This window comes from Myotis nattereri (assembly GCF_964212035.1).
Source record: "Myotis nattereri genome assembly, chromosome: 10".
In the NCBI taxonomy this organism is placed as follows: domain Eukaryota; kingdom Metazoa; phylum Chordata; class Mammalia; order Chiroptera; family Vespertilionidae; genus Myotis; species Myotis nattereri.
In genome coordinates this window covers 23,090,785-23,105,734 of record NC_138085.1, presented here as the reverse complement: position 1 = coordinate 23,105,734, position 14,950 = coordinate 23,090,785, and the positions used below count along the sequence as shown (strand labels likewise).

The window sequence follows — 14,950 nt, the reverse complement described above, 5'->3', positions numbered from 1 at the left end:
AAACTCTTGCCACACCTGAGGACGATTGCCTGAGGGCAATTCAAGTCGGAATCCTATTAGCCTGTAGGCAGAGGCAGTCTCTGGAGCTGTGGTTCTCAACCTTGGCTGCACATTAGGATCACCTGGGAATCTTTTTAAAATCTTGATTTCTGGGCCTCATCTCTGGAGGCTTTGGGCTTTGCCTGATCCAATTAGTCAAAAACAGTTTTTAACACTGTCCTGCACTAGAGATTGAGAGGTGTAGAGGATTTATCCTAATACATAGTCAGAAACCCAAACAGACACCCAAAATGAAGAGACAAAGAAACAACCCCCAAGTGAAAGAACTAGCGAATTCTCCAGAAGAAGAGATAAATGAACCAGAGATAACACATTTATCTGAAACAGAGTTCAGAGTAATGATGTTAAAAATGCTCAACATTATGAAAAAAGATATAGTAACTATGAAAAAAGAACAGTCTGAGATAAAGAATGACCTAACACAAATAAAGAACACATTAGAAGGAATACACGGCAGATTAGGGGAAGCTGAGGATCAAATCAGTGAATTAGAAGACAGAGTTGAAAATATCACTCAATTAGAGAATGAAAAAGAAAAAACAATTAAAAAATAGGAGGACAGCTTAAGGGAGCTATGGGACAATGTGAAACGCAACAATATTAGAATAGTAGGTGTGCCAGAAGAGGCAGAAAGGGAGAAAGGAATAGAGAAGGTATTTGAAGAAATAATGGTAGAAATCTTCCCTAACCTGGTAAAGGAAAAACTCACACAAGTTCAGGAGGCACAGAGAACCCCAAACAAGAAGAACCCAAACAGACCCACGCCCAGACACATCATAATTAAAATGCCAAAAGTTAAAGACAGAGAGAATCTTAAAGGCAGCAAGAAAAAAAACTGTTACCTACAAAGGAGTTCCCATAAGGCTGACACCTGATTTCTCATCAGAAACTCTACAAGCCAGAGGGAATGGCATGAAGTACTCAAGGTAATGGAAAGCAAGGATCTGAGACCAAGATTACTATATCCAGCAAGGCTAATATTTAAAATAGACAGTCAAATAAAAGGCTTCCCAGACAGAAAGAAAAAAAGACTAAAGAAGTTCATCACCACCAAGCCAGCATTACAAGAAACGCTAAAGGGATTGCTGTAAGGGATTGCTGTAAAGGATTGCTGTAAGGGATTGCTGTAAGAAGAAGAAACAGAGAGAGAAACCTAGACATACAGAATTAAAATGGCTATAAATAAGTACCTCTTAATAATAACCCTAAATGTAAATAGATTAAATGCTCCAATCAAAAGGTTCAGGGTAGCTGAATGGATACAAAAACATGAACCATCTATATGCTGTCTACAAGAGACCCACCTCAAAACAAAAGACACACACAGGATGAAAGTGAAGGGATGGGAAAAATTTTTTCATGCAAATAGAAAAGAAAAAAAAGCTAGAGTAGCAATACTCATATTCGACAAAATAGACTTTAAAAGCATCCTGCTAAGTGAAATAAGCCAGTCAGAGAAAGATGAATATCATATGATCTCACTCATTTGTGGAATATAATGAATAACATAAACTGATGAACAAAAATAGAGCCAGAGGGGGGGGGGGAATATTCTAGAGCATAATAGAAGTAATCCTGTTATTTGCAGATTTTTAATATTTCCTACAACTTTTGTGATATCATACTATGTTAGTACAGTTTTGGTAATCCTCCTATATAATAAAACCCTAATATGCAAATCAACCAAACGGCAGAACTACCAGTCTCTATGACACACACTGACTCCCCCTAAAAAACAAAACCAGAGAAGGAAATACTCCCAAACTCATTTTCAAGGCCAACACTCCCAAACTCATTTTATGATACCAAAACCAGAATAGGGCACTACTAAGAAAGAAAATTAGAGGCCAATATCCCTAATGAATATAGATGCAAAAATTCACAATAAAATACTAGTAAACTGAATTCAGCAACACACTAGAAGGATTATACACCATGATCAAATGGGATTTACCTCCAGGATGCATGGATAGTTCAACATACACAAATCAATCAATGTGATGCATCACATCCTATATAATAAAAGGCTAAAATGCAAATCGACCAAACAGCAGAATGACCAGTCACTATGACATGCATTGACCACCAGGGAGGCATATGCTCAATGCAGGAGCTGCCCTTGGTGGTCAGTGTGCTCCCACAGGGTGAGCCCCGCTCAGCCAGAAGCCGGGCTCATGCTGGCGAGTGCAGCAGCGGTGGTGGGTGCCTCTTCAGCCTCCATGGCAGTGCTAAGGACCCCCTGGGGATGTCTGACTGCTGGCTGTGGGGAGTGGGCCTAAGCCGGCAGGCAGCCATCCCCTGAGGGATCCCAGACTGAGGGAGGGCCCAGGCTGGGTTGAGGGACCCCTCCCCCACCCCCCGCCAGTGCATGAATGTCATGCACCAGGCCTCTAGTATTATTATACTTAAAATCCTTTTGTTTTTGAAATATTAATGTTTATTGCATGTAATATCATTATATGTAAGATAATTTTTCTTGAATAATTGGTGTTTATTGCATGTAACATTATATTTAAAATCATTTTTCTTGAGATGTTAATGTTTATTGCATGTAACATTATTATATTTAAGATCGTTTTTCTTGAAATAATAAAGTTTATTGCACGTAACATTATTATATTTAAAATAGTTTTTCTTGCCGAACCGGTTTGGCTCAGTGGATAGAGCGTCGGCCTGCAGACTGGGGTGTCCTGGGTTCGATTCCGGTCAAGGGCGTTTACCTTGGTTGCGGGCACATCCCCAGTGGGGGGCATGCAGGAGGCAGCTGATCGATCTCTCTCATCGATGTTTCTGTCTCTCTATCCTTCTCCCTTCTTCTCTGTGAAAAATCAATAAAATATAAAAAAAATAAAAAATAAAATAAAATAGTTTTTCTTAAAATAAAAAAAAAACTGGAAAAAAGAATAAAGAAAAGAAAAATAAAAGAAACATTTATCCAGAGTGGTGTTGAAACGGGATAATAACGGCACTTGGCAAGAACACAAATAATTACTGTGAGGGACCCTAGAATGTTCCAGAAAAAGAAAGATTTCCTGAGATTTTCTGATGAGGGGGTTAGGGTGGTCATGAAGGGAAGCCACCTGAGGCTGGGCTCTGAAGGACCAGGCCATTGCAGAAGGGCTGGAAAGGTTGGTAAGAACCCATACAGAGATAGCAAATGCGCCAAGTGCAGCCCAACACCATTTCCTTTGGCCTTCACCTTACTATCTTAAATTTTTATTTAATTGCAAACATTTTAAATTTTGGAGATTTCATGTAAAAATCAAGATTTCTGGATTCTCTTGAAAAACATTGGAGTCTGTGGCAGCACTGGGCCACCTGGTGTGGCAGGCATGGGGTCTGCATATGCCCGCCCCCTGGGCAGCCTCACTGGCCTCTGGGGGATTTGATTCATCACCCACCCCTACATTCACACACTCACACACCACCCCTGGGCTAGAGTCAAACGCAGATGTCCCTGGGATGGAAAACACAATCAGGGGTCAAGTCCAGTCATTTTGGGGTGACTAGTGGATTGGTTCATTTTGGTCCCCTACTAGGGCAGGAATGAGACTAATGACTTGTAGTGCTGATGGAAATAGCGTAGCCCGAAGGAAGAGACCCAGTGCTCCAGACAGATGCCTGTGCAATGCCACAAGGAAGCCCGAGTGTCTAGACTCCAGAGGAAAGGTGGGGGTGGGAGTGGAGTTCGGCAGTGCAGAGGTTCTATTAGTCATGTCCAGAGAGGTAAAGTATCTTTCCCAAGGTCACACAGCTAGTTAGTATCAAAGGCAGAACTGGTACCAGACAGCATGGCTCCAGAACCTAGGCATTTAATCCCTCACAACGCCTATGGCAATAAGGAAAAGCACAAGGCAATGAAAGACAGTGAGACAGTAATGGAGTCTTGGCTTGGGTGACGGGGAAGATGTCCCTGTGAAGGTGACATTGAAGCTGAAACCAAAAGAGGAGAATGAGTGACATGGTAGAAGCTGTGAGAAAAGCTCTCCAGGAGCAGAACAGCAAAGACAAAGGCTCTGGGGAACAAAGGAGCTTGATAACAACAACAACAAAAGGTGAGGACAGTGTAGCTTGGAAGCAGTGGTCAGTGAGTGGAGGAGTGGAGAGAGACGAAGTTGGAGAGACAGACTTAGACCAGAGCCTGCAGGACCCTAGATGTTCCAGTAAGAACGGTGGCACCGGCCCTGGCTGGGTAGCTCAGTTGGTTAGAGTGTCGTCCCAATATGACAAGGTTGTAGGTTCCATCCCTGGTCAGGGCATATACAAGAATCAGCCAATGAATGCATAAATAGGTGGAACAACAAATCAATGTTTCTCTATCATGCAAATCAATAATTTAAGAAAAAAGAATTTTGGTATACTGTAGACTTTGTGTTAACTTTCCTCTGTGTTTTGTAAGGAGAGCATAAATCCTCAAAGTCAGGGATTCTTTGTGTCCTTCATAGAACATAGCTCAGGATATAGTGGATGTTTCCTGTGTTGACTGATTAATGATTGATGAATTGGTTGACACCAACGTGAAACATAGTTCAAGATGAAAAATAAATCTTTACCGCTTCACATACACTAAGATGGCTAAAAAATCATCTTCAGCAACAACAACAAAAAATGATAAAAAGTATTGGCAAGTGCCGAAACCGGTTTGGCTCAGTGGACAGAGCGTCGGCCTGCGGACTGAGAGGCCCCAGGTTCGATTCCGGTCAAGGGCATGTACCTGGGTTGCGGGCATATCCCCAGTAGGAAATGTGCAGGAGGCAGCTGATCGATGATTCTCTCTCATCGATGTTTCTAATTCTCTATCTCTCTCCCTTCCTCTCTGTAAAAAATCAATAAAATATATTTTAAAAAAAGTTGTTTTAAAAAAAAAAAGTATTGGCAAGTATGTGGAGAAATTAAAATCCTCATATGGCCCTGGCCAGTGTGGTTCAGTTGGTTGGAGCATTATCCCATGCATCAAAGGGTGGCAGGTTTGGTTCCCAGTTGGGGTGCGTGTGGGAGGCAGCCGACCAATCTCTCTCTCTCTCTTTCTCCCCCTTCCTCTGAATAAAAGCAATTTTTTTAAAAACTGGGAGGGGGGGGGGCAGGGAAGAATGCCCATACCTTTTTAAAAAATCCTCATACGTTGCTGATTGGGGTTGCAGAATGTACAGCCACTTTGGAAAACAGTCTGGCAATGCCTCAAAAGTTAAACATAGAGTTACCAGATGACCCAGCAATTTCACTCCTAGGTATGTGCTCAAAATAATTGAACACATATATCCAAGTATACAAATGTTCAGGGCAGCATTACTAATAATAACCAAAAACTGTTAACTACCTAAATGTCCATCAGCAGATGAATGGATAAACAAAATGTGGAATATTTATACAATGGATTTATTAAGCCATAAAAAGGAATGAAATGCTGGTACATGTTACAACATGGATGAACACTGAAAACATTATGCCAGTCACAAAGACCACATACTGTAGCCCTCGCCAGGTAGCTCAGTTGGTTAGATCGTTGTCTGGATATGCAAGGTTGTGGTCGCTCTCCAATCAGGGCACATACAAGAAGCAACCAATGAATGCATAAAGAAGTGGAACAACAAATTCTCTCTCTCTCTCTCTCTCTCTCTCTCTCTCTCTCTCTCTCTCTCTCCCGCCCCCCCAAAACCAATTAAAAATATTTTAAATGACTATATATTGTACGATTCCATGTATATGAAGTGTCCAGATTCAACACATCTATAGAAAGAAAAAGTGGATTCATGGTTTCCAGAGAGAAATGAGCAGTGACTGCTAATGGATATGAGGTTTCTTTTCAGGGCGATGAAATGTTCTAGAATTAAATAGTGGTGATAATTGCACAGCCTTGTGAATGTACTAAAAGCCTGAATTATATAGTTTAAAAGACAGAATTTATGGTATGTGAATTATACCTTAGTAATGCTGCTCTAAAAGAAAAAAAAAAGCTTTATTGTTTTGAGCCACTGATGTTTTGGGTTTGTTTGTTTGTTTGTTTGTTACCTCAGCATTACAGAGTCCATCCTGACTGATACACCCAGCCAGATTATCAATCAAATGCAAGGACAGAATAAAGACACATTCAGACCTGCAAAGGCCCAAATGGTTTCATCAACTAATGTGCATTTTTAAACACGCATTAATTTTCACACTAATCACTGACTGGATAAGATGTAACTTATATAATGTTCAAGCAGAAAAAGCCTTCCTGTGGAAGACAAGAGCAAATGACACAACTCTGTCCTCAGCCAAGAGGCCTTGAGAGCAGTCAAAATTGCAATGGCATTGACACTTTTCTTTAACTTTACAAACCCAGAGGGCGTAAGAGCTAATTTCCTTTGTTAAAGAGAGACTCATATCTGAACTTTGGTTTTCTTCAGATGAAAGAAGGCCTAAATGTTTGCTTACACATTAGGCAGGACTTCTCCTAAAACATGATTGAAATAGTCTTTTACTTTCCTGTCCCTTTGCTCAGATTGCCTCGCTTCTCATCTAAATTGTAAGACCTTGGCAACGGTTCACTGCGGATAACTTGCTTGTATAAAGAGAAAATAGTATCCTTATTTCTGATCTTGAAATCAGAAGGATAGAATAAAAGAATAAAGAAAAGAAAGAGGAAATGAAAAGTCATATTGTTTTGTTGCTAGGGTCCTAGTCACCTCAAGCCCCTGACTTCATCCCCTGATTTCTTCCTCCTCTCATTCCCCTGATTCTTCCCCAGAACCAGGAACTATCCACCTTTGTGACATCACCTCTATTGCTAAGCAATAGACTCAGGGGTCCACTAGCCCCATAAGCCCTGGGGGAAGCTTTGGACAAAGGTGCTCGAAGAAGGAAGCTTCAGAGGAAAGAAGTCGCCAACATGTTGCGTGTTGTAGTGGAGTCGGCCAAGATTAACCCGCCCCTAACCCCCCCACCCAGACCCTGTGTGTCTGTCTACTTCAGAGGTAAGCACCAGGATTCTGGATGGAAGAGAGGCACCCCAAGAGGCAACATGTATTCAATGAAAAAAATAGGATTATTGGTGCTCTATTATGTGAAAGATGCTCTGTCTGACAGAAAGCTAAGGTGGACACCCTCCAGTTCTTTCATAACTTATCATCTTTATTACCATTATTTCTTTTATTCTGAAGTTTTTACTAGGGCATAGTTATGGGAAAAAGAGAAGATTAATACCTTTCTCAAATTATTGATCCCAAACTTCTATGAAATAGGGTTATGCCACAAACTCAAGTTTAAAGAAAAAAAAGTACCTGCTTCATAGGATCAACGTGAGGATTTTATCTTATTGTTTTTTAAATCATTTTTTTAAAAATATATTTTATTGATTTTTTACAGAGAGAAAGGGAGAGAGATAGAGAGTTAGAAACATCGATGGGAGAGAAACATCGATCAGCTGCCTCCTGCAAATCTCCTGCTGGGGATGTGCCCGCAACCCAGGTACATGCCCTCGACCGGAATCGAACCTGGGACCTTTCAGTCCGCAGGCCGACGCTCTATCCACTGAGCCAAACCGGTTTCAGCAATTAAATCATTTTTTATTTTCATTTACAGTTGACATACATTATCGTATTTGTTTCAGGTGTACACCCCAGTGATTAGACATTACATACTTAATAAGTGATCATCCTGATAAATCTCACATTCATCTGACAACATACATAGTTGTTATACTACTAGAGGCCCAGTGCACAAATCCGTGCACCTTGAAAGGAACTGTGGGCCGCGAGGCTGAGGTGGGCACAGGGGCGGGTCTTGACCCATCCTCTGTGCCCCACCCAGCCCCTTCCTCCCCCAGCCCCCACCCCTGGGCCCTGGTCCCCTGCAGCTCCGCTCCCAGCAGGATGGGACTGCGGCGTGGGAGCAAAGAATTTTCAGTAAGCAACAGAGGCTCACCCCAATGACAGCGACTGGTGCCCTGCCTTGGTCTGGTGCCCCTGCTCACTTGCTCCACCATCCTGCGGTGGCTGATGCCCGCCATGTTCCACGTGCACCCTCTGGTGGTCAGCACATGTCATAACAACCAGTTGTTCGGTTGTTCCACCATTTGGTCTATTTGCATATTAGGGTTTATATATATAGATTATTGACTGTTTTCCCTATGCTTTACATTCCCATGACTATTCTGTAACAACTAATTTGTATTTCTTAATCCCTTCACCTTTTTCACCCATCCCCCCCAACACCCCTCCCATCTGACAACTGTCAAAACATTGTCTATATGTATGATTCTGTTTCTGTTCTGCTTGTTAGTTTATCTTGTTTTTTAGGTTCAATTGTAGGTAGATATGTATTTATTGCCATCTTATTGTTCTTTTTTTAAAAATCTTCATCCTGTAACACAGACCCAGAGCCGCCTCTAGGCAAGTTACTGCTCAATAACTGAGCCAGAATGGGTCCAGTGGTTCCTACCAGAATGTTTCTCAGCTCTTCCTTCTCATCATTAGTTTTTAACTCAAGATTATCAAATGGATCTTCACACTCAAAGTGAGCAGGCTTGACATCTGTCTTTTTATGGGGTGGACTGAGAACTTTGTTTCGTGGCACTGCTGCTGACCCAGGTCGGGAGAGGATGCTATTGTGCTGTGAGGTGGCAAGGATGAGGTTAATGGGAGGTGGCATTGTGGCTGTACTGTGAGTGTTGGAGAAACTCATTTTGTTATCTCCCTCTGGGGCCACTCTTAGAATTCACTTTAGCTTCTGCTTCCTCAGCCTTACACTCTGCTTCCCGCTGGGTTTCTTGGATTTTCTTAATATCTTCAGCCCACTCAATGGTTTTCTTGTCCAAGGAGAAGTCATACTATACTTCTCTGACAATTTGCAAACAGTTAGGCAGGGAGAAGCCAATAGCTAGACCCACCTTAGCTGGTGTTTTGAATTTGTCTCCTATTTGAAATGGGACATCATCAAGGTAACTGAAAGTCCCATGAAAATCCACACCCAACTTCTTAGAAGCCATTTAGACCCTGAATGCTGCTGCCGCCGCCGTCCCAGAAGCCAAAAGATGCTGGCACCACCGACCTTGGTCCTGGCTGACAGCTCTTAGGGAGGGTGAACACCACCACCTTCAACTCTGCCCCGCGCCCCCCTCCATGCCCCCAGGGCCAGGCCGTCACCTTAGCAGAAGCCAATACCACAGACACCATGTTGAAGTCCTACTTCCCTCTCATTGAGCATTCTTATGACCAGTGTTTTGAACTCTTCATCTAGTAGATTGCTTGCCTCCATTTTAGCTAATTATTTTTCTGGAGTTTTGTTCCTGTTCTTTCATTTGGGCCATGTTTCTTTGTCTCCTCATTTTGGCAGCCGCCTGTGTTTGTTTCTATGTATTAGGTAGAGCTGCCGCATCTTCCAGGCTGGGTAGAGTGGCCGATTGGTAGGTGTCTGTTAGGGTCCTGTGGCACAGCCTCCTCAAAGCTGAGTACTTGAGGTCACCCTGCCCCCGTGTGGGTTGTACACCCTCCTCTTGTAGCTGAGCCCTGATTGCCATTGGCATGTCAATGGAAGGCCGATCAGCTGCAAGGACTGGCTGTGACTACTGACCCCCGACTTCCACCCACCTTGCAGAATTAGCTGTGCAGGGTCCACCCTCCAGAGCAAGACTTATTTCAGCAGGACTCTGGTGCCCACTGAGTCCACCCCTTGAGTATCTTGCTTGTGGAAGTGGTTGGTGATGGTGCTTCAATGTGATCTGAAGCTGTCCACTGGGTGAGCTGGCTCTGGGCCCCCAGGATGTGCAGGCCAAGATCAGCCACTGCCTGTGTCCTGCATGGAGCCACTTGGCATGAGCTACAAAGCAATCTGCAAATAGCTGCCACTTGTGCTGAGGTTGGAGGTACCCAGGGGAGACCAAGCTGGGAACCAAGACGGGCTGCTGCTAGTGCCAGGCCTGGGGCCACTTAGCTAGAGGTACAGGGCTCTCTGAGACCAGATGCTGCTTATTTTAGAGAATTTAGGAAAATCTGAAGCATGAGCCAAGAAAGGCTATTTGTATGGAAAAGCCACTGGAAATAGCATGGGTGGGCCTGAAAGTTGGGTGGGGCAGGGCCTCAGGAAATCACCAGTGTGTGTGTGGAGGGAGACAGTGTTAACAAGGTTGATGAAATCTCAGATATGGCACCTGCCTGCTCTGTAGGGGGAGGGCTCATCAAAGGAAAAGGCCTCTGCCAGTACTTCTGTCTGGAAGAAAGCTACCCCTCCATCTTGCCCCCTGATACCCAACAATTAAGTTCCACCCCACAAGTCTCTGGTGCCTTTCAAGCTGCTGCCTGCTACCCCCACCCTACCACTTCTCCCTGCCCCCAGTTCAGAGGAAGTGAGTAAGAGTAAGGCAGTGTATGGGCCCTTTCAGAGGAATGCTATGGGCCCTGACCAGTTTGGCTCAATGGATGAAGCATCAGCCTTCGGACTCAAGGGTCCCTGATTCTGGTCAAGGGCATGTACCTAGGTTGTGGGCGCATCCCCAGTGGGGAGTGTGCAGGAGGCAGCTGATCGATGTTTCTCTCTCATCGATGTTTCTGGCTTTCTATCCCTCTCCCTTCCTCTCTGTAAAAAAAAAAAAAAAAAAAAAAAAAAAAAGGAATGCTATGGATTCCAGCAGCCTCTGTCTCACTCAGCTTCAATCCCCACTGGTTTTTACAGTTAGAAGTTATGGGGATTTCTCTTCTCAGCACTGGAACCCTGGGCTGAGGGACCTGGTGTGGGGCTTGGACCCCTCACTCCTCAGGGGGGACCTCCACAGCCAAGGTATTCCTCCAGGTTTTTATCTGCTACATTTGGGTGTGGGACCAGCCTGTTCCATGTCTCTGGCCCTTAAGATCAGTCTTGGTGTGGCTTCCTTATATCCTTATCTGTAGGACTTCCATTCAGCGCAATTTCAGGCAATTCTGAATGATGGTTGTTCTGTAGTTTAGTTGTAATTTTAATGTGGTTGTGGGACAAGGCGAGATTATGTGTACTGGAAGTCCCAATGTAAGGACTTTAATAGATAATATATGAACAATTCTTTCTACAACTTCTGAAAATTGCTCAAGAATATTAATTACTTTTATAATCAACAAAAATTTATATTTTCATAAATATAATGATTTTTGCTCCTCACAACAAATGCATGAGGCAAATAAGGGAAGTTTTATTGTCTCCATTTTTAATAGATAAGGAAAAAAGTCCAAGAAAGGTGGGAAGGAGGGGGTTAAAGGGTTTATGAGAGAGAATGAAAGAGTTTAAGTATCTATATATATAAAAGGCTAAGCAACCATCCTACTGTCTGACTGGTTCATAGATGTGATGAACACTGACCACCAGGGGGCAGACGCTCAACGCAGGAGCTGTTGAGCTGCAGTGACTTAGCAGTGGTAGTTCTCGGGTGACACACCCCAGAGTCAGAGAGGAGGAAGCCAGATTCTGGGGTGCATCACTGGAGAACCGCCCTCTCACATCCGGGACTACTTGGAGGATGTCAGAGAGCTGGTTTCGGCCCAATCCCCGTAGACCAGGTCCAGGGACCTCACCCTACTGGAGGGACCCCCGCTCACTCCACAAATGCCCTTCAAGCTGCAGAGCCACCCTACATGCAGCTGGCTAGGGAGGGACCACGGGATGTTGGCTCCAAGGTGTGTCGGCCCATCTCACCCAGTCCTGCCCCGCTGGCCACCTTCTAATTAATTTCCTTTCTATGTGCACAAATCCGTGCACTGGGCCACTGGTATCTTCATAGCAAAGAGCTGGGATTAAAAGGGGAAGAAGAAAAAGAAAAATGAACCAGCAATTGGTGAAGAGTATGGAATGGTAGCTACAGGCAAATGAGGGTTTCCAGGGTATGTGGGGAGTGAGAAGACTGGGGCCAAGAACAAAGGACAGTACTTCCTATGAGAGACATGAGTCAAGCATGCAATTCTTTCCATTTATCTCTCTTTCTCTTTCTCTCTCTCTCTCTCTTTCTGTCTCTCCTCCCTGCCCCCTGCTCCACCTTGAGAAGAATCTCAAAGTAATGTAACAATTTAGAGGTTCTTTGCAGGGCTACAGACTGTTCTTTGTTAAAGATATTTCTGGAGGAGGGGGATTTTAGCAGATAAAGAGCTTCTAACCCATTATCAATGTTTTGGGATATCTGTTTGGGTGCACTAGGCCTTGCTCTGAGAACAAATAAACCCTTACATCTCAGTGCCGGAACACAGTAAAAGCGGGTTTCTTGCTTACACCAAGCCCTGTGTGGATGGCGCTGTCAGGCAGCTCTGCTGAGTGGTTTAGAGACCAGCTGCTTGCTTCTGTGGCTGCAGAGAAGGAGAACGGAGAACCTCATGGGAGATTTTAGGAGCCAGGCCTGGCAGTGGTGACTGTCCCTCCCATGCCCCTTTGGCCAGAACATGGCCCCACCTGGCTGCAAGATGGCTGGGAACTAGGTACTCAGGAAGAAACAGAAACAAACACAAACCATTATCTGTCACCAGGGCTGGTGTCACTCTTATAAAAAGCGAGAAATTCTGAAACCCCCTGAGGAAGAAGGAATCAGTGCCATTTCACACCTGCCATTACAGACTTGAAGATTTATTCTTTGTGTGTTTTTTTAATCCTCACCTGAGCACATGCTTTTATTAATGTTATAGAGAAAGGAAGGGAGAGGGGGAGAGAGAGAAACATTGATGTGAGAGTGAAACATCAATTAGTTGCTTCCCACATGTGCTGGACTAGGGATCCAACCAGCACCAGATATGTGCCCTGACCGGGAATCAAACCCGTGACTTTTTGGTGTACAGGACAACCCTCCAACCAACTAAGCCACACTGCCAGGGTGACTTGAAGTTTTTTAGAGCTTCCCACCTCTCTTTACCCCACTTGAACCTAGACTTTGAAATATTTCCTGTCTCCAATACCAACCCCTTCGTGTCTTTGCAGATGTCAAGAAGAAAACTTCGGAGGGGGAAGGAAATAACCCCACCTGGAACGAAGTAAGATGTACCAGGGCAAGCCCCGAGGAGGCAGTGACACCCAGTAGTGAGGGAGAGGACATGGAGACTCACCAGCTTTTCCCACGGCTGGGCATCTTGGCCTGGGAGTAGCCCCTCAGCTGACAAAGCTGTGAAGGCCTGAGGGCTGCAGCAGCCACATCTGCCCAGCGCTGCTCTGGCCCATCTTCCCCACTCCGGGGAAGGACCGTGGTGTAGTCCTTCCTGTCCAACCTGGCCATCCTGATGTCCCCAGACACCTGAAGCAGAGACGAGGCTCCCTGTGCAGGATCTCGGCTCACTTCCCATCCATCCATGTTCCCACTACCCCTTGGTCCCCAAACCTCTTAACTAACATGCTCACGACACTGCCGTTCAGGCTATGGAGGCCCAGGGAGGATGCCCAGCACCTTGGTGATAAGGCAGCAAATGCCATCCTCTGAGGCAATTAGACTCGAGGGAGGGCCCTCAGGTTGAGAGAAACACAGTGCCAGCCTCTTGTCCTAGAAGGATGGGAAGGGGAGGGTAGAGAAGGGACGCTGACTTCTCTGTGCCTCCCACAGACCCTAATTTGGCACCTCTGGAACAAACCCATACAGAATGACTCTTTCCTGCAAGTCATCCTTCAGGACTTGTGCTCAGAAAAGAAAGAGAGGTAAGAGAGAGAGAGGCACAGGAGCCTGACTTCCTAACAAAGCTACAGCAAGTCTCCTGTTCCATAATTCAGTCACACGGACCAGAACCCACCCCAGCCAGCTACTTCAAAAAGTGTGTGTGTGGGAGGGGGGCGGGGACAGTTGTGGAAGGACAGTGAGGCGAGGAGTGAAGATCAACAAGAACTAGGAACCAGGAGCTCAGGAGCAGTCTGTCGCTTCTGGAGCCACGGGACTCCCACGTCTCTGCTTCTCTCTGTCTATCCCATCAAGGCCCCATTCAGCTGAGACTGGCATCCACTGAGATGGACGCTATGGTAGCCGAGATCAGTATTTCTACAAGAAAGAATCTAATTGGCCTAGTTCAGTCCGGTGTCCACCCCCAGTCCAATCAGTTGTCCAATCAGCTGTTATTTGGCATAGTTCCCATTCAGGACGCGTGTGGGAGCAGCTTCTGGGAAGGGGCTTGGCAGGCAGAGCCAGTAACTAGGGTGCCCAATGCCCAGGGAGCCCCAAAGCCAATTCCCAGAGACTCGAGATCCTGTGTCCTCTGACGGATGCTCCCCATCACTGTGCTCTTCCCTCAGCCCCTCTATGGAAAACACAGCCCCTAGGAGAGAAACCCGTCTCTAGATAACGTCCTGCTTGAGACAGGGAAGGACCCCGTCCCCTGGCTCAGGCTCCTGTACCTGCTCCTTATCTCCCCAGGTTCATCGGCTTGGTCACAATCCTGCTCAAGCCCTTGGTGATAACACCAAGAGAAGTTCTTTTTGTGAAGGACCTGACCCTCCTCAACCATTCCATGAAGCCCACAGATGTGAGTTGGGTCCCAGGAAGGGTGGCTGGAGGATTGGGGACAACCCGGGAAACTGGGCTAACTCTGCTCCAGCAGGGGGCCCAGTGACCTCATCCAGAGACTGCTTCCTGCCCTCAGGGGTCCCATCACACTGCCATCTTCGCCCTGACTTCCCTACTCACCCGCCCACCCACTTAGACTATTTAGGTGATCATCCGCTGGGTGTCTACGACTGTGCTAGGCCTGGGATACTAGAGTGAATGAAACCCACAGTCTAGTGGAGTAGGCACCACTCACAATCACAGTGCTCCAGCTCAGTGTACAAGAGTGAAGAGAGCCGAAACCGGTTTGGCTCAGTGGATAGAGCGTCGGCCTGCAGACTGAAGGGTCCTGGGTTCGATTCCGGTCAAGGGCATGTGCCTGGGTTGCGGGCACATCCCCAGTGGGAGGTGTGCAGGAGGCAGCTGATCGATGTTTCTCTCTCATCGATG

The 14,950-nt window shown here is 45.5% G+C and overlaps 1 protein-coding gene across 1 annotated transcript in view; it reads left to right on the top strand.

The window, feature by feature from the left end:
* Positions 1 to 6,928: 6,928 nt before the first annotated feature.
* The window catches only part of FER1L5 (fer-1 like family member 5), a gene marked incomplete at both ends in the record, with an annotated part of 55,328 nt that continues 47,306 nt past the window's right edge, over positions 6,929 to 14,950 (top strand). Inside the window, 4 exons of the mRNA XM_081101517.1 lie at positions 6,929 to 7,013; positions 12,961 to 13,013; positions 13,574 to 13,665; positions 14,372 to 14,480. Of these exons, the coding sequence (XP_080957643.1) occupies positions 6,929 to 7,013; positions 12,961 to 13,013; positions 13,574 to 13,665; positions 14,372 to 14,480 (339 nt within the window). The remainder of the gene's footprint in view (positions 7,014 to 12,960; positions 13,014 to 13,573; positions 13,666 to 14,371; positions 14,481 to 14,950) is intronic.